At 52.9% G+C, this 17,148-nt stretch overlaps 1 protein-coding gene across 3 annotated transcripts in view; it reads left to right on the top strand.

The window, feature by feature from the left end:
* Nucleotides 1-3,135: 3,135 nt before the first annotated feature.
* NEMF (nuclear export mediator factor) overlaps nt 3,136-17,148 on the top strand; it is a 19,217-nt gene continuing 5,204 nt past the window's right edge. For all 3 annotated transcript variants that reach the window (XM_064422778.1, XM_064422779.1, XM_064422777.1), the window contains exons 1-22: nt 3,136-3,295; nt 4,425-4,493; nt 4,869-4,971; nt 6,349-6,474; nt 6,570-6,718; nt 7,699-7,766; nt 8,636-8,722; nt 9,395-9,471; nt 9,894-9,964; nt 10,058-10,133; nt 11,347-11,409; nt 11,581-11,658; nt 11,948-12,156; nt 12,580-12,765; nt 13,062-13,125; nt 13,577-13,665; nt 14,255-14,358; nt 14,690-14,752; nt 14,876-14,988; nt 15,869-15,926; nt 16,273-16,331; nt 16,745-16,865. In XM_064422778.1, the coding sequence (XP_064278848.1) occupies nt 3,237-3,295; nt 4,425-4,493; nt 4,869-4,971; nt 6,349-6,474; nt 6,570-6,718; nt 7,699-7,766; nt 8,636-8,722; nt 9,395-9,471; nt 9,894-9,964; nt 10,058-10,133; nt 11,347-11,409; nt 11,581-11,658; nt 11,948-12,156; nt 12,580-12,765; nt 13,062-13,125; nt 13,577-13,665; nt 14,255-14,358; nt 14,690-14,752; nt 14,876-14,988; nt 15,869-15,926; nt 16,273-16,331; nt 16,745-16,865 (2,092 nt within the window). In that variant the 5' untranslated portion in view covers nt 3,136-3,236. The remainder of the gene's footprint in view (nt 3,296-4,424; nt 4,494-4,868; nt 4,972-6,348; nt 6,475-6,569; nt 6,719-7,698; nt 7,767-8,635; nt 8,723-9,394; nt 9,472-9,893; nt 9,965-10,057; nt 10,134-11,346; nt 11,410-11,580; nt 11,659-11,947; nt 12,157-12,579; nt 12,766-13,061; nt 13,126-13,576; nt 13,666-14,254; nt 14,359-14,689; nt 14,753-14,875; nt 14,989-15,868; nt 15,927-16,272; nt 16,332-16,744; nt 16,866-17,148) is intronic.

The raw sequence follows: 17,148 nt of genomic DNA, 5'->3' as shown, positions 1-17,148 counted from the left end.
GCAGAACCACGAACTTAAATGTTCAGCCTACACCAGCACACCCTGGCCTGTCTAAACCAAAGCACTATGCTGGACGCTCACTTGCAGAGCTACATTTTGCTCCGTGTGCCTGCTGCTCCTCCCACCGCGCTGCCGCCGCCGCCGAGGAGCCGCTCCCGGGCTGACGGGGAGCGCAGGCAGCGCAGGGAGCAGCCGGGCACGGTGGCTTGTGCCTGTAATCCAAGCTCCGGGGAGGCTGAGGCTGGCGGATCGCTGAGCCCGGGGGTTCTGGGCTGCCGTGCGCTGTGCCGAGCGGGCGTCCAAGCTAAGGCCGGCATCGATATGGTGGCCCTGGGGGAGCCGGGGGCCACCAGGTCGCCTAAGGAGGGGTGAACCGGCCCAGGTCGGAGACGGAGCAGGTCAAAGCTCCCGTGGCGGTCAGTAGCGGGATCGCGCCCGTGAACAGACCCTGCAGCGCAGCCCGGGCGACAGGACGGGACCCAGCCTCTTTTGGCATCCCATCCCCTCGGACCCGGCCTCTTTTGCACTTCATCCCCTCGGACCCGGCCCCTTTGGCACCCCATCCCCTCGGACCCAGCCCCTTTGGCACCTCATCCCCTCGGACCCAGCCCCTTTGGCACCCCATCCCCTCGGACCCAGCCTCTTTTGGCACCCCATCCCCTCGGATCCAGCCCCTTTGGCACCCCATCCCCTCGGACCCGGCCTCTTTTGGCACCCCATCCCCTCGGACCCAGCCCTTTGTCAGCTCTCCGTGCCGCGGAGCAGGCACATAGCAGGCAAAGGCAAAAGCACGCCCAAGGATGCTCCTCTGGAGATGCCGCGCCAGCCGCGCCCAGCCAGGCGCGCTCAGGTTTTGTTGGGATGTGTTGGGGTCGCAGCAGATGTGACTGTAAAAGTGGGAAGTGCCGGGGTCCTGTGCCGGCCAGCAGGAATTCCCTCGTGTTTCTGGCTGCGGGTCAGCGCCAGCCGTGCCTCAAACGCTGGGGAAGCTCCCAGGAGCCTCTCGTTACTCCGCTGGATTTTACTGTCACAGCCCAGCTCCGCACTCAGGAAAACGCTGGCAAATCGGGCAGCTTTGCTCCACGAGGAGTTTTTCAAAGCAGGACATCCCCGGCTGCTCTGTGCGGAGCCGTCCCGGGGACAGAGCTCCAGGCTCGGAACGAGAACAGCACCGGGGTGTGCCTGCTCTGGCTCCGAGCGGGGCTTTGCGCTTCCTCGGCAGCCCAAAAACCATTCCTGTCTACCCAAGCGCTTTGGAACACGAGCCGGAGCGAGCTCAGGGACATTCCCTCGGCTCCCCACTGCCACGGTGTGGCCAGGCAGAGCACGGCTGGCAGGAATCTGCAGAACAGCTGGATCGGGCGGGATCCGAGTGCTGGGGAGGCTGGGGCTGGGATTTTGGGCTGCAGTTGTTGTGCTGGTGGAAGTTCACAGGGGATATGGTGCTCCGGAGGGAGGCCCTGATCCGAAACCCCACTGTGAATCCCTGATAACAACGCCCAAACTGTGTGAGAAGTGAAGAGTTTGGGTTTGTGCTAAGGATGGGGAGGGGGATCTGTCCTTGGCCTGGCTGCTTCCTCAGCAGGGAAAACGGCAGTGTGTGCTGGGAATGAGAGTGGGATAGAGGGAAAGGGGAAATAGGAAGAGAGGGAGAAGGGAAATGAGAAGGGAGAAGGGGAAAGAGAATGGGTAAGGAGAAGGGGCAAGCATGGGAAGAAGGGAAGGGGTAAGGGAAAATGGGGAAGAAGGTGGAAGCAGCAAAGGAGAAAGGAGGAAGGGGAAGGAGGAATGAGAGAAGGAGATTGGGAAGGGATAAGGAAAAGAACAAGGGGGAAGAAAGAGAATGGGGAAAGAAAAGGATGAAGAGACAGGGGAAGAGAAAAGGAAGGAGGAATGGGAAGGGGGAAAGAAAAGGGGAAAGGGGAAGGGAGGAGAAGGGGAAAAAGGATAAAGGGAAGGGAGGAGAAGAAGGAGGAGGAGAAGGAAATGGAGAAAGGAGAATAAGAAGGAGAAAGAGGAGGCCAGAAGGCAGAGAAGAAGATGGAAGAGGGGGAGAAGGAGAGGAGAAGGAGAAGGAGGAGGAGCAGTACAAACAGGAGGGAGGAGCGAGAGCAGCAGCAGCAGCAGGAGGAGGGTCAGGAGGAGGGTCGGGGCGGGCCCGGGGCGGAGCGGGGCGGCTCCGCACAAGCCGTACGGCCGGCGGAGCGGGCTGCCAGCGCCGGGCGCGGTGGCGCGCGCCTGTAATCCCAGCTGCCGGGGAGGCTGAGCCCGACGGATCGCTTGAGCCCAGGAGTTCTGGGCTGCCGTGCGCTGTGCCGAGCGGGCGTCCAAGCTAAGGCCGCCATCAATATGGTGACCCGCGGGGAGCTGCGGGACACCAGGTTGACTAAGGAGGGGTGAACCGGCCCAGGTCGGAGACGGAGCAGGTCAAAGCTCCCGTGGCGGTCAGTAGCGGGATCGCGCCTGTGAATAGCCACGCCAGCGTAGCCTGGGCAATACAGAGACACGCGGGCTCCCTTTTTGCCCCCCACCACCAGCAGCGCCCCCCAAAACCCCCCGAACGTCCCTTTTTGCCCCAAAAGCACAGGCGCGAACACCGCCTCCTACCGGCCGAGCACCGCAACAACCCCGCGCCGCTCCGTCGCTGGATTCACAGCTCCGAGCACATTTTGAAGACAAATCCGCCCTGAAATAATAAATGCGGACAAACACTCACGAAAGGGGTCCCTCGGATCCTTTTACTGCCGGACACAAACACACCCGGGCTCCTCCGCCGAGCCCAGCACAGCGAGACGCGGTGACCCCTTCCTGCCCTCACACCCTTTCCCCACACACGGCACCCTCCCGCGCCCCTTTGTCCCCCTTTCGCCGCCCTCTCCCGGGACCCCTTGGTCATACACGGACCCTTTTTTGTCACTCCCGGAGTCTTTTTTGTCACTCCGGAGTATTTTTTATCATTCCCGGCCCCGTTTCTGCCGCCGCCGGGCCCCGCTCCCCGCGCGCCCCCTCAGCGCCCCCGCGCTCACAGCGCCTCCTGCTGGGCGCGCGCCGCACCGCCCGCCCGGCTCAGCCCGCGCGCGGCCGCGGAGCGCCGGGGATTGGCGCCGGGCGCGACCCGTAGCGGCCGTGGGCGCAGGCGCGGGGCGGCCGTGAGGGAGCGGGAGCCGTGAGGGGCCGGGATCGGCCGGGATCGCGGGCCGGGATCCCTGTGGGTCTCGGCGGGCGGCGCCGGCGCCATGAAGTCCCGCTTCAGCACCGTCGACATCCGCGCGGTGCTCGCCGAGCTGCGGCAGAGGTACCGGCACTCCCTGCCCCGCCAGCCGCGGGGAGCGGGGCCCGGCCCGGCGGGATCTGGTCCTGCCCCGGGTCCCGGTCCTGGTTCTGTCCCTGCTCTTCCTTCTTCTCCGTGGTGCCGGTGTTCCCGCCCGCCGTACTCTCAGGCTGTGGGGGCTGTGCCGCTCCCGCTGTGACAGCTCTGTCCCCGGCACAGAGCCCGCTCAGCGCCGCTGCCGCCCCCAGTGCCCCCCTGCCATGGCAGGGACACCTCCCACTGCCCCAGGGTGTCCCAGTGCCCAGCCTGGCCCTGGGCACTGCCAGGGATCCGGGGGCAGCCACAGCTGCTCTGGCAATTCCATTCCAGCCAGCAATTCCCAGTTCCCAATCTCCCACCCATCCCTGCCCTCTGGCAGTGGGAGCCATTCCCTGTGTCCTGTCCCTCCATGCCTTGTCCCCAGTCCCTCTGCAGCTCTCCTGGAGCCCCTTCAGGCCCTGCCAGGGGCTCTGAGCTCTCCCTGGAGCCTTCTCCTCTCCAGGGAACATTCCCAGTTTCCCCCTTGGGACACTCCTCACGTCCCTGTGGATCTCTGCCACATCCCTGGTGTCCAGCCCGGCTCTGCAGGGAGTGCCCCACACCCCAGGCCAGCTCAGGGCCCATACTGGGGTCACTGGTGCCCTGTGCTGGCCAGGAGCCCCAGTGTGACCAGCTCCTTTTCCATCCCTGCCACAGAGGGGAGCAGCAACTGGCAGCTTTCTCCACTTCATCCATTAATATAAATATCTCCATCTAATTTTCTCCCTCTCTTAATTGCTGTGTCTTAAGAGCAGTTTCTCCATCTCTCCGTGGTTGTTGCTTCCAGCTCATTCCTTTAATCTTCCTTTGCTGCCCTTTTGGTTACTCCTGGGTATTTTATAATATTTTGCTGATTTATCATAACTTGGTTATTTATAATAACTTGGTAATTTAACTTGGTAGTTTATCATAACTTGGCAATTTATATGACTTGGTTATTTATCACAACTTGGTAATTTACCTTGGTTATTTATCACAGCTTGCCCTTCTGTGTACTTGAATTGCCACTGGGGTTTTTCCAGCCACTTTCTGTGGTTTGGATTCCCCAAAGCATTCCTGGTTTTCCTTTTGGCAGCTTGCTGGGAATGAGAGTGAACAACGTTTATGATGTGGATAACAAGACCTATCTCATTCGCCTGCAGAAGTAAGAGCTTTAAATGCCTTTATTTGCAAACCCTTTAGGAGTGCTGCGTGGAAACCAGGTTGTTAAATTGTCTGCAGTAATTCCTGACTTGTTTTCTGTGAAATTCTGCTGGTTTTTGGTAAAATGCAGTGATTTTTACCCGTAAAGTTATTGGGAAATGGGAGAACCTTCTGCAGGTGGTGGGGTGGCTGCTCCTGTGCCACGTGGGATCCCAGGATGTCCTCACGTGGAGGGCTGCTGGGGGTTTGGGGTGCAGCTGGGGCGTTGTTTTGGGGTGCAGCTGGGGGTTTGTTTTGGGGTGCAGCTGGGGAGTTTTTTGTGGTGTTTGGGGTGCAGCTGGGGGGTGTTTTGGGGTGCAGCTGCTCTGTCCCCCAGGCCGGAGTGCAAGGCCACGCTGCTGCTGGAGTCCGGGATCCGCATCCACCTGACGGAGTTTGAGTGGCCAAAGAACATGATGCCATCCAGCTTTGCCATGAAGGTGAGCTCAGCAGGGCTTGTGTTCTAGCAGGGAAGGAGTGGTCACCTCCTGTTCTGGGGGCAGGGAGTTAGGGAAGGGTTTTCCCAGTGAATCCTGGTCCTGCAGCTGGCTGGGGACACGGGAAGAGCAGACGTGGGGTCACATCACTGGTGGTCAGTGCCCAAAGCAGTGAATATTAAATTTATAAAAACTTTTATAAACTTTATTTGTAGTTTTTATAAACCTTATTTATAAATTCCTTCAGGAATGTTGCTGCAGCCACGTCCTTGCCATCCCAGTTGCATTGTGTGCATTTTCACCCCGTGCTCCAGAGCCCTCTGCTGAGCTCTGGGGCTTCAGGCCTTGCTCCAGGCCCTCAGGCTGGGCTCCTGCAGGTGCATCCAGGGGACACAGCCTGGGATGACTCCCATGGGTCTGGTTATCCTCTGGGTGCAGCCAGAAGTGGCTCAGCAGGGATTCTCCAGGGTGGCTTTCCACAGCAGAGATAATCCCACTTCTCTTTATAAAACTCTTAGAATTTCAAGCAGCTGCTCCCTTGAGCTAAACAAACAATATGGAGAAAAAAAATGTGTAAATGTTAAGAATTGGGCTCGATTATATTTATAATTATCAAAATGAAGGTGTTGCTTTGGTGAGCACCAACATTTTCACTCTTGTGACACTTGAGTTAGGTGGGAAGTGGTTGCTGCCACAGGAGGGCTCTGTAGCCAAGCCATTCCCAGGTGTTTTCAGATGTTTCCCAGACATTGTTCCCACCCCTCTGATGCCTGGAGAGGCTGCCTAGAACAGAGGCTAGACAAAATTAATGGATAAAGGTAATTATTTAGTGAAAGGTCTTCAAAGGGCACACCTTGGGCGTGCAGGAGCCTTGCAGAGGCCACACCCAGACGAGTTTTTCAGACAGATGAAAGCTTGGTCCATTTGCATAGCAGAGGTTAATTGTCCAATTATAACTTCAGGTGATGAAGTCACTTACTCCAGGTTTGCCCCCTGTCCTGGTTTAGAGCACATTTGGGAGAGAACCTCCCAACAGGTTCTCTAGAAAGCAGATTCAATTGGCTCCTCCCCCAGCTGCCTCAGGAAAACATACTTCCTTGGAGAAAAGTGGAAAAAACTGTTTATTTCACAGGCAAAGCATTCACCAGCACAAAAGGCAAAAAAAAAAAAAATTAATCAACAAAACTCCCTGATTAATTCACCGTTGGTTACATTTTTTGGGGAATGAGCCAGTGGGGCATCCTTGAGTTCCAGGCCTAGGGAGGAATTGTTTCACCTGCATGAAACGTGAGGGAACAGCAGCTGCCAGCTGCCTTTCAGCCACCCGCTGAGGCGGCAGCAGCGCTTTGCAAACCAAAGCTGAGACTCGGCTCCCCGCAGTGCCGGAAGCACCTGCGGGCGCGGCGCCTGGTGAGCGTGCGGCAGCTGGGCCTGGACCGCGTGGTGGACCTGCAGTTCGGCAGCGAGCACGCCGCCTACCACCTGATCCTGGAGCTCTACGACAGGGTGAGCCCAGGGTGAGCCCAGGGTGAGCCGGGGCCGCCGCTGGCCCCCGGGCTCGGGGCAGCGCGCCGGCCTCGCTCAGGCTCCCGCGCCCGCAGGGCAACGTCGTGCTCACCGACCACGAGTACCTGATCCTCAACATCCTGCGCTGCCGCACCCACGAGGCCGACGACGTCCGCTTCGCCGTGCGCCAGCGCTACCCCGTGGAGAGTGCCAGGCCTGCCGTGCCCCTGCCCACCTTGGACAGGTAATTCCACTTCCAGAGCTCATATTTGGTGATTTATTGTGGCCAGTGCCAAAGCTGCTGTGCCCCTGCCCACCTTGGACAGGTAATCCCAATCCCAGACCTTATAAAGGATGTATTTCTTGTGGCCAGTGCAAAAGCTGCTCTGCCCCTGCCCACCTTGGACAGGTAATTCCAATTCCAGAGCTCATAAATTATGTATTTCTTGTGGCCAGGGCCAAAGCTGCTGTGCCCCTGCCCACCTTGGACAGGTAATTCCAGTTTCTGTTTGAATCTGAATCTGGGCCTGTAAACCAAAGCTCAGAATTAAACCCAGGATTTGATCTGAGACTTTGGAAAAGGCTCCCAGACTGAGGTGCCAGAAGGGAGAATGTGGATTTGTAGTCTAAAGCACAGACACGTTAAGAAGAAAAAAGTTTAGAGTTTTAGAGTTCAATATATAGAAATAAAAGTAGTTCCAGAGGTGAACAAGGAGTTTAGGATGCAGCACTGTGGGTTTGTGTGCCATAACATGAGTGGCTAAGGAAGCTCACACTGTAGCATGGGTCCATGAGATGAAATATTTAAGGATTGGGTGAAAACCATAAATATCCTTGTTGGCAGTGTTTTACTGGGGAGTGAATCCTCAAAAAGTCTTGTAACGGGGGTCTTGTGACCTTCTGAGGCATACAGTGCAGATGTGAGCTGAACTCACCCTTCCTGTACAAGATAAGAGAATGAACAGCATCATCTAAAAAACTCAGAGGTCCCATCTCTAACTCTTTCAAAACTCCTTCAGAAATCCCCATGAATTTCAGAGCTCATAAATGGTGTGTTTATTGGGACAAACCCAAATTGTCAGAGCTGTGAAAATCTTTGGGTAGTTTATTACAGGCCATTTTTAATTTCATTATTTAAGGCTGGAAATGTTTTGTAGCTTCTAAGCAATGCAATGTTGTTTTAAAACAACAGATGGAACTGCAAGTTTTTATTTTCTCCTGCAGGTTAACTGAAATCATATCAAATGCACCCAAAGGGGAGCAGCTGAAGAGGGTTCTCAACCCACTCCTCCGTAAGTGGCCTTGGTCAGGAGATGGAATGGGGTCACTCCGTGTGTGCTGTGCCATGCTGGAAAGCTGGGATAACTTGTCACAGAGCCCTGCAGTGCTTTGGATTGGAAGGAACCTTAAAGCCCATCTCATTCCACCCCTGCCTTGGGCAGGAGCACCCTCCACCCTCCCAGGCTGCCCTGGAAAGCAGGGATTTAGTGATTCCAAGGCATCTGCACAGAGCTGAGCCTGCCCGTGGTGCAGCAGCGCTGAGCCCTGGCAGTGGCTCTGCTGCAGCTCTGCCTTTTGCACCATCCTGGTGCCACGCAGGAGCTGGAAGAGTAAAGTCAGGTTTTCCTGAGCACAGAACCAAATTCCTCATGTTTGAGGTCATCAGAACAAAATTGGTTTTCCTCCTGAGCTGCCAGCGCTGCTCAAGCAGAGAATTTCCTGAGCAGCTCAAATCACACCTGAGCATGGCTTGCCCCATCTCTTGATTCTATTTTTCAACACTCTTTTCTCTCTCTTTCTCTACCCTGCTCTCTTAAATAATTGCATAATAATATTAATACCCAGTTGTGCTGTATCCCTGCTGGGATTTGGTGTTTCTGGTCCTGTCATGTAGGAAACCTTGGCCTCACGTGGTGTTACTGATCCAGTTACCAGGCACAGCTGCTCCACTCTGAAATCCCCACCATTCTTCCCTTTGTGGCAGTTTTGGCTTTTCTCACCCCCTCCTCCTTACCCAGCCATCCCTCCTGCCTCTTCCCTGATTTTTGGTGCTTCTCTTCTCACACTCTTATGTCCAGTTTTGGTTTGGTTTTGTTTTTAATGCAAACTGTGAATATTTTCTACAGATGATCCTTCACTATTTCTTTTTTTTTTTTAACAGCTTATGGGGCCACTCTCATTGAGCACTGCCTTATTGAAGCTGGATTTTCTGGAACTGTCAAAATAGATCAACAGCTGGAAAATAAAGGTGTAATATTTTAAAGGCTGGGCCACAAATATGGGGATTTTTATGTCTCTGCAGTGTTTTTTCCCAAGGAGATGAGTGAACCTGTGGTTCTGACCCTGTGGTTTTATTATTTAATGTGTTTAGCTTGGGGACCATCCTTGTTTGCATTAAAACTGTTGATTTGTGCCTGAATTGGAGATAAAATGTCACATTGTTCTGTAGTCTGAATGATTTTATTCTGACATCACCTCTCCCATGAGGCGAGTTCTGGTTGTTTGACAAGAAGTATTAATATCTAAGTCCTTATTTGTAGCAAACATTGGGGATTTGGTAAAGTAGCAGCTTTACATTTATTGGGAAATTAAAGATTTGGGTAATAAAATCAGAAAATATTTTCCTGCAGTCTTATTTTCCTCGTGTGTTTTATATTTGCCATAAATCCAGAGGATTTTTTGTTCCTACTGCATTACGGTGCAGTAAAAAAATAACTTCTCACAGCTTCTGGGTTATGCTTTAATTTCATAAAGTGCTGATATTTGTGGGGTCTTTTTTCCTCCTGAAACTTGAATAATTATGTGCTAAAAGCATCTAAATAAATTTTTTTATTAAAAGTTTCCCAGGTGTAAACTTAGACTCCTGTTTAAAATGAGCAGTAATTGCAGGGATGAAATATTTCTGCTGTTTTCTCTTCAGAAAACCTTGAAAAGGTTCTTTCAGCTCTAGAGAAAGCAGAAGAATACATGGCCCTCACTGACAACTTCAGTGGAAAGGTGGGTCTGGGGTGGGTTATCTGTGATTTGGAATTGCAGAGTTAAGCTGGCAAGCAGGAATTGCTCAGGAATTCCCAGTTCCTGCTGTTCCCAGCTCTGGATTTTCTTCCTGGGTATCAGGTGCTGATGTGGAATAAAAATTGCTTCTTTCCACAAGCTGGGCAGCAATTAAATAATGCACAGGCAGATTGTGTGAATCCTGGGAGATTTGCACTTGGGATTGAATAGGTTCTGTAATAAATCCTGCAGAGAAACTCTGCATTTATGGGATAGTCCTGAGGGCTAGAAAAAGTTCACTTCTTTTTCTAGAAGAAACTGGAGTCAAAACAAGACAGTGGGGTCAGGCACAATGTTCCCTGCTGGAATTATTTATTGCTACCTAAACCTTTCCACAGACCAATGATATTTTTGTTTGCTTTCAGGGTTATGTTATCCAGAAAAGGGAGAAGAAGCCAAGTCTGGAACCAGATAAACCAGCAGAAGATATCTACACGTAAATATTTGAAGTATTTCTTCCCTTTCTTTCTACTAGTCTGCATAACAGAAATTAGTTTTCAGGTGATAATATCAAATGTGTATTTTACAGATATGAGGAATTTCATCCTTTCTTGTTTTCTCAACATTCAAAATGTCCCTACTTGGAATTTGACTCATTCAATAAGGTACAGTGCTTTTGCTGATGCTGTACTTGAGTGCTTGAATTGACTGCTGCTAAAAAGAGTAATTAAAACATAGGGCAGGGGTTGTTAATGAACACAGAGACCTTGGAAGGGATGAATCATTTAATGGATGAATGTTTGATGAGAAAAAGCCAACCCAGCAGGGGTTTGGGCTGCAGCTGGGCAGTGCTGGCCCCTGAGCTCATCCTGCAGTGTGGAACCCGTGAGGGAGGGGGAGGCTTCCAGTCAGGGAGTCCCAGGTGTTGTGTTCTGGAGAGCTGGAATCTGAGTTGTCTCTGCAGTTCACAGTTGTGCAGACATCACATTTACACTTTTCCTCTTCTTGCTCTGAAAGCCTCAGGGCTCCTATTTGGGGTTTCCTTGGGCATTGTCCTTTCTGCTGCTCGACTCATTAACATCTGGAGTCATTAACTGGCCTCTTGTTTTTGACCTTAACTCCAGAATTCCCGCTCCACGCTCCTGCCCTGCTTCCTGCCTCAATTTCTGTCATGTCCCTCACTGATCACAGAACCCAAGGATGGTTTGGGCTGGAGGGGTCTCAGAACCTCCCCCAGTGCCACCTTGCCATGGCAGGGACACTTCCACTGTCCCAGGCTGCTCCAGCCCCAGTGTCCAGCCTGGCCCTGGGCACTGCCAGGGATCCAGGGGCAGCCACAGCTGCTCTGGCAATTCCAGCCCAGCCAGCAATTCCCAGTTCCCAATCTCCCATCCATCCCTGCCCTCGGGCAGTGGGAGCCATTCCCTGGCTCCTGTCCCTCCATGCCTTGTCCCCAGTCCCTCTGATGATCTAAACAGCCCCAAACCTCCCTCATCTTGTGCTTTAAGCACAGCTGGAGCAGTTCTTAGGCACTCTGGGTCTTTGTGCTTTTTTAGGTGACCCAGTGGAGCAGCAGGGGTTCAGGGCAGGCAGATCTGCCTTTGCAACCATTTAATCTGAACCAAAGCAGCTTTTCCATCATTTCTTAGCTGAGCCATTGCTTGGCCACTGTTTTCCTTCTGTGTTTGCAGTGAGACTCAGCCCTGAGTGTCCTGCTGGGCTCCTCCCGTGGGAAGGGAAATGGGAAAGCTCCTGGAGGCTGTCTCAGCCTCTGTCACCTCTCTGGGTGCTTTGCAGCCCCTTCTCTGCAGGGACCCTCCTGTGCCTGCTCTGAGTCGGGCCAGCCTGGGCATTCTCCAAGCTGACTCTCTCCTGCAGGCTACAGATGAGTTCTACTCCAAGCTGGAGGGGCAGAAGATCGATCTGAAGGCCTTGCAGCAGGTGTGTCCTCATCCAGCCTGGGCAGCTGGGGGGCTCCACATTTCCAGAGGCCTCTCTTGCTTCTTGCAGTGATTACCTGATGCCATTTGGTAATGGCATCAGATAATCACTGCAAGATTATATATAAATATAATTTTATATAATTTTTTGTTGCCATCTTGTATTTAAAAGGAAAAACAAGCATTGAAGAAACTTGAAAATGTCCGTAGGGACCATGAGCACAGACTGGAAGCTCTCCAGCAGGCTCAGGTAAGACAGATTTTGGGTTTTAATTAAAAAAATGCACAATCACACCACCATGGGATGGTTTGGTTGGGAGGGAACTTCAATCCCATGCAGCTCCACGAGCAGGGACACCTTCCACTGTCCCTGGGGCACTGGGGCACTTCCAGGGATTGGCAGCACTGGAGCTGGATCTCCTCCTGTGCCACCTCTTCACTCCATCCCTGGATCCCTTCACCTCTGCTTCCATTGTCACCACAACTGCTGCTGAGCACGTGTGTGGCCGCACGGGCTGCGAGCTGCTCCTGTCCCCAAGGAAGCTGACCAGCTGAAGGGGGAGCTGATCGAGGTGAACCTGGAGGTGGTGGACAGGGCCATCCGCGTGGTGCGCAGCGCCCTGGCCAACCAGATCGACTGGGCCGAGATCGGCGCCATCGTCAAGGAGGCCCAGGCCCAGGGGGACCCCGTGGCCACGGCCATCAAGGAGCTCAAGCTGCAGACAAACCACATCACCATGCTGCTCAGGTGAGTGCGCTGCTTCAGGAGCTCAGGGGTTCAAAAATACCCCAAAATTGCTTTTCTGTAGCCAGAAGTCTTGGTGTTTTGTTTGCTGGGACGTGGCAGAGTGAATCCGTGAATTTTTGGTTACCTCGCTTTCAGAAATGGCAGTTTGTAGAATAAACTTGCTTTCAGTCAGTTCCTTGGATGGGAAAAATTGGGCTCTTTATCTTCTGCTTTTGTTTTATTTTTTCCCCCCAAATTTGGCTGACTCCAGGACAAAAAAGGGTTGGCACATGAAGCTTCCTGTGTCTGCACAGTGTGAAGGGTTTGGAGGCTCCTTGGGCCTTTTCTGAACTTCTGAGAGAATTCAGTTAAGAGCACATTGCACCAAGGATTAAAAATTAACCAGTTCTCTTATCTCAGCCTTACGATCTCATGTGTTTTTAGGAACCCCTATGTGTTATCTGAAGAGGAAGAGGAGGAGGATGGTGCTGACGTAGAGAAGGAAGAAACAGAAGGACCAAAGGGAAAAAAGAAAAAGAATAAAACCAAACAGTTGAAGAAGCCTCAGAAAAACAAACCCTTATTGGTTGATGTTGATCTCAATTTGTCTGCCTATGCCAATGCCAAAAAGTAAGATTTTTCAGTAAATATGTGTTTTTTGAAGGAGAAATTTCTCTGGGTGCCTAGCTGTTGGTGATAATATTGCAGGAAGAAGGGTTTTGGGATATCTTGTTGAAAATGGAAATAGCAGCTTGTCCTGAGCTCTGGGATGGGAATTCCCTGGTGCAGGGCAGCTGCTCTGTGGCTCACATTGGTTGAGTTTTCCAGTTCTGCCCATGGAGCAAAAGGCAGAGGCCTGGGATGGTGGGAGAAGGATGAGGGAGTGGATCTGCTGGGACTTCAGGACACACACTTGTGTTTCACAGGTACTATGATCACAAAAGACATGCAGCCAAGAAAACTCAGAAGACAGTGGAAGCTGCAGAAAAGGTATTTTTTTTCCCCTTGGATTTTAGAAGATATTTAAAAGGAAAATCCCTGCCACTGCTCAGTGGGAAATCCTGACCTGATCTGAGCAGCCCTAACAAAACATGAAAGGGAAAAACAATCACCCAGAGTTGTTCTGTTCTTGACATTTGGAGCTCAGTGGAGGATTGCAGATCCCTGATGGAGCCTCCTTTTCCACCAGTAGCACTGGGAATACTCAGAGCAGGTGGAGACACTGACAGACCAGGACTCAGAGTGCAAAATCAGTGGAATTCCTTCCAGTCCAAGAGCTGATCATTTCAGGGAGCAGCTCCAGGGTGCAGATTTAGGAGCAGGGCTGGCTGGAGCCTGCACTGGGATCAAGTCCAGAGCCATTTCCTACCAACTTTCCCAGTGTTCAGTGGGGAATTCTGTGATTCCTGCTGCATGGTGATGGTGCTTTCTGTCCAAACAGGCTTTTAAATCAGCTGAGAAGAAGACAAAGCAAACCCTGAGGGAAGTCCAGACTGTCACCACCATCCAGAAGGCCAGAAAGGTCTATTGGCAAGTACAGCTCCATTGTCCTTCTCTCATGTCCTGTGTCAGGATGGAGCTACCCTGCTGGATTAGGAGGGAGCTCTTAGGATTTCTGAGCACTGCACTTTGCATGGAGACTCCTTAAAGAGTCAGAGAATCCCAGAATGGTTCCCAGGGACAGCAGCCCAGAGCAGCTGTGGCTGCCATGTCCCTGGCAGTGTCCAAGGCCAGGCTGGATGGGGCTTGGAGCACCCTGGGACAGTGGAGGTGTGGTCCAGGGGGACTGGATCATCTTTAAGGTCCCTTCCAAACCATTCTCGGCTTCTTTGCTTTGAAAAACAAACAGATGAAACAAAACCTCAAAGCTTTTAATGATAAAAATAAATAGGGGAGGGCTGTGCTTCTTGTTCCATCTCCAAATCTCCCTGCCAGTGATGTGTAGTTGCCCCATGCCTTGTTTTATGTCTCAGGCCTATGGATAGAAGTAAAAATATTTTCAGTCTCATAAATTGTAGGTGCTAAGATGGATATTTAGAGTTTTTATCAAAAACCACCTGTGCAATGTCGTGTTAGTTCCAGGTGTTACTCACACTGTGGATTTGCTGGAATTTGGCAGGTTTGAGAAGTTCCTGTGGTTCATCAGCTCTGAGAATTACCTGGTGATTGCTGGCAGGGATCAGCAGCAGAACGAGCTGATCGTGAAGCGTTACCTCAAACCAGGTGAGCCCATGGAGGCATGGGGGGTTTCCTGCTCCTTCCCACTTCTGTGAGTGCCCAGGAGTGACAGGGGAAGGTCCCTCTGCTTTGTCCTTGAGCTGGGCCTTGGATCAAAGGGAGTTTTGGTGGTGGGAGTTCCTCTGGTGCCACGGGGCGAGAGCAGCTTGGATGGGCTCCCCTCAGGAGCAGAGGAGCTGAATCTCCCTGGGACAAAGATGGGCTACAAGGCTTCTGTGTCCCCACCCTGCCCCTTGCAGCCAGACCAGGCATTTCCATCTAACATTAGAGACTTCCCTGGGGTGTGTGGATCTGAGGGAAGTCTCCTGTTTCCCAGGGGACATCTACGTGCACGCGGATCTGCACGGAGCCACCAGCTGCGTCATCAAGAACCCCTCAGGTACCTGTGGAGCCCTGGGGCTGGCATTGCCTTCCCTTGGCACGGGTACCAGTCCTTCCTGGGAAGCTCCCAGGCCGGGTCGGGGCAGGATCTGATGGCTGCTGGTGTGCTGGGTGTTGCCAGGTGAGCCCATCCCGCCGCGGACGCTGACGGAGGCAGGGACCATGGCCCTGTGCTACAGCGGTGCCTGGGACGCGCGCGTGGTCACCAGCGCCTGGTGGGTGTCCCACAGCCAGGTGAGCACAGCCCCACCCTGCAGCACTGCTCCCCAGGGAGCTGGGGGTGAGCCCAGACAGATCCCACGGGTGTGGATCAGACTTCTGTGTGAGGATCTGGAGATCACTCCAGAGTTGTGGTGGTTTGGTTGATGCCTCAGGTTTTAGCTTTTCTATTTTCAGATTCTGAGCTGCTTCAGTGTGTGGGGCTGGGCTCCACATCAGGGCATGGCTCTGATGGTGTGTAGTTCTGAGCTCTGTGCACAGAGCAGGGACACAAAACAATTCCTGCTCCAGCTGGGCACCAAGGACAAATGATCCCAATCCCAGCCCAGGAGCACAAAGCCCTTGGGCTGCAGAGAGAAAAACAAGCAGGGTGGGACTGCAGGGGCTGCAGCTGGAACTGGACACTGAACTGCAATGTGCACATGGAGCAGAGCTGAGCCCAGGGAGAGACCCCGGCAGCGCTCGTGCATTTTGGGGCCATTTGGGTTCATCTTGGGGGCAGCCCTGGCTGGGCTCTGGTGCTGCCCGAGGTGGATCCATGGAGGAGATCCTTGGAATCAATCCCTGCTTTATTCTGGAGCTCCATCCAGCCTCTGTCCTAGCTCAGCCTTCTCAAGGCGTCATTCCCTGAATGCTCCTGAGTAAATACTGGGTTTATTTCCTGAGTTACTCACCCAGGACTCCTAAAACACAGGGATTGGGTGTGATTGGATTGAAATATTCCTTAGGAAAATTCCCTGCTAAGGAGAGGAAGAGGCCCTTGGATATGGAATCCTGCAGAGCTGTTCCCAGGAGTTCAGCTCCTGTTCAGCCAGTGTTTCTCTTGGTGCTGTTGTCACCTGATGTTGGCCTTCTGTCACAGAGATTTTTTACAGTTTATTGTGGTTTTTTTTAGGTTTCTAAAACTGCCCCCACGGGAGAATATCTCACTACTGGCAGCTTCATGATCCGAGGTGAGGCACAAGGGAGCAGTGGCACTGGGATGTTTTCCCAAAACTGCTGGGCTGTCCTGCAGTGGCAGCAGATCCCAATCTTCTTCTAAGAGGTGAATTATCCCAGAAATCTGTTGGGAATGGCTTAGTCTGAGTATCAGGCAGCTGCAGCAGCAGTTTGAGCTGAGCCCTGGGCAGAAGTTCATTAACTCAGCTGCTTTTGAGCTCTCCTGTTCTCATCCCAGAGATAAAAAAGCCCCAGTGTAATTTTTTGGTAGCCTGAAGCCTCTAATAAAAATGACTTTTGGAAGTACATCCTGCAGCATGGTGCTAAACCTCCTCATGAGACTCTCCCTTTGTTTTTCAGGGAAAAAGAATTTCCTTCCACCTTCCTATCTGATGATGGGCTTCAGCTTCTTGTTTAAGGTACAGCTTTTCCCATGCAGCTCCTGCTGGCTTTTGTAATTTGCTTTGAGCTGCAGGAGGTTTATTTTCTGCATCTTGCTTATCAGAGTATTCCCAATTACTTCTTTTCCCACTGGGAAAAATCCCATAAAGAGCTTCTTGCTGATAATGGCTGTGCTTTCATTTCCATCTCAGCCCAGTGTGCTCTGTCTGCATCCCAAGCAGACTCTGGGCCTTCCTGCCTCTGCCAGGGCTGTGCTCCCAGCTCTGTTTGGAATCTGAACATTCCTGTGTGTCCCCCTGGCTCGTGGGCTTGGCACACTTGGGTCTGGTTCGACTTTCTTGATGGCAGGAAGTGTTCAAAAGGGAAGAAAGGCTGAGTGAGGTGTTGTGTGAGCATCCCCAGGCCTGACGCAGAGGCTCCTCGTTCCCAGGTGGATGAGAGCTGTGTCTGGAGGCACCGCGAGGAGAGGAAGGTCAAGGTGCAGGAGGAGGAGCTGGGCACGGTTCCCAGCAGTGCCAGTGAGCTGCTGGCTGAGGACGTGGAGCTTTTAGGTATGGGGGCCCTGGGGGATCCCTCAGGCCCTGGCTGATCCCACAGTTGGGATCACCGACAGGACAAAGGGGAATTGTTTCACACTGACACAGGGCAGGGATGGGTGGGATATTGGGAATTGGGAATTCCTGGCTGGGAGGGTGGGCAGGCCCTGGCACAGGGTGCCCAGAGCAGCTGGGGCTGCCCCTGGATCCCTGGCAGTGCCCAAGGCCAGGCTGGACAGGGCTTGGAGCAGCCTGGGACAGTGGGAGGTGTCCCTGCCATGGGAGGGGGTTGGAACTG

The sequence above is a fragment of the Passer domesticus genome, chromosome 6 (genome assembly GCF_036417665.1).
Source record: "Passer domesticus isolate bPasDom1 chromosome 6, bPasDom1.hap1, whole genome shotgun sequence".
Lineage (NCBI taxonomy): Eukaryota > Metazoa > Chordata > Aves > Passeriformes > Passeridae > Passer > Passer domesticus.
The sequence above is the reverse complement of the archived record's forward strand: the minus strand, read 5'-3'. Positions and strand labels throughout refer to the sequence as shown.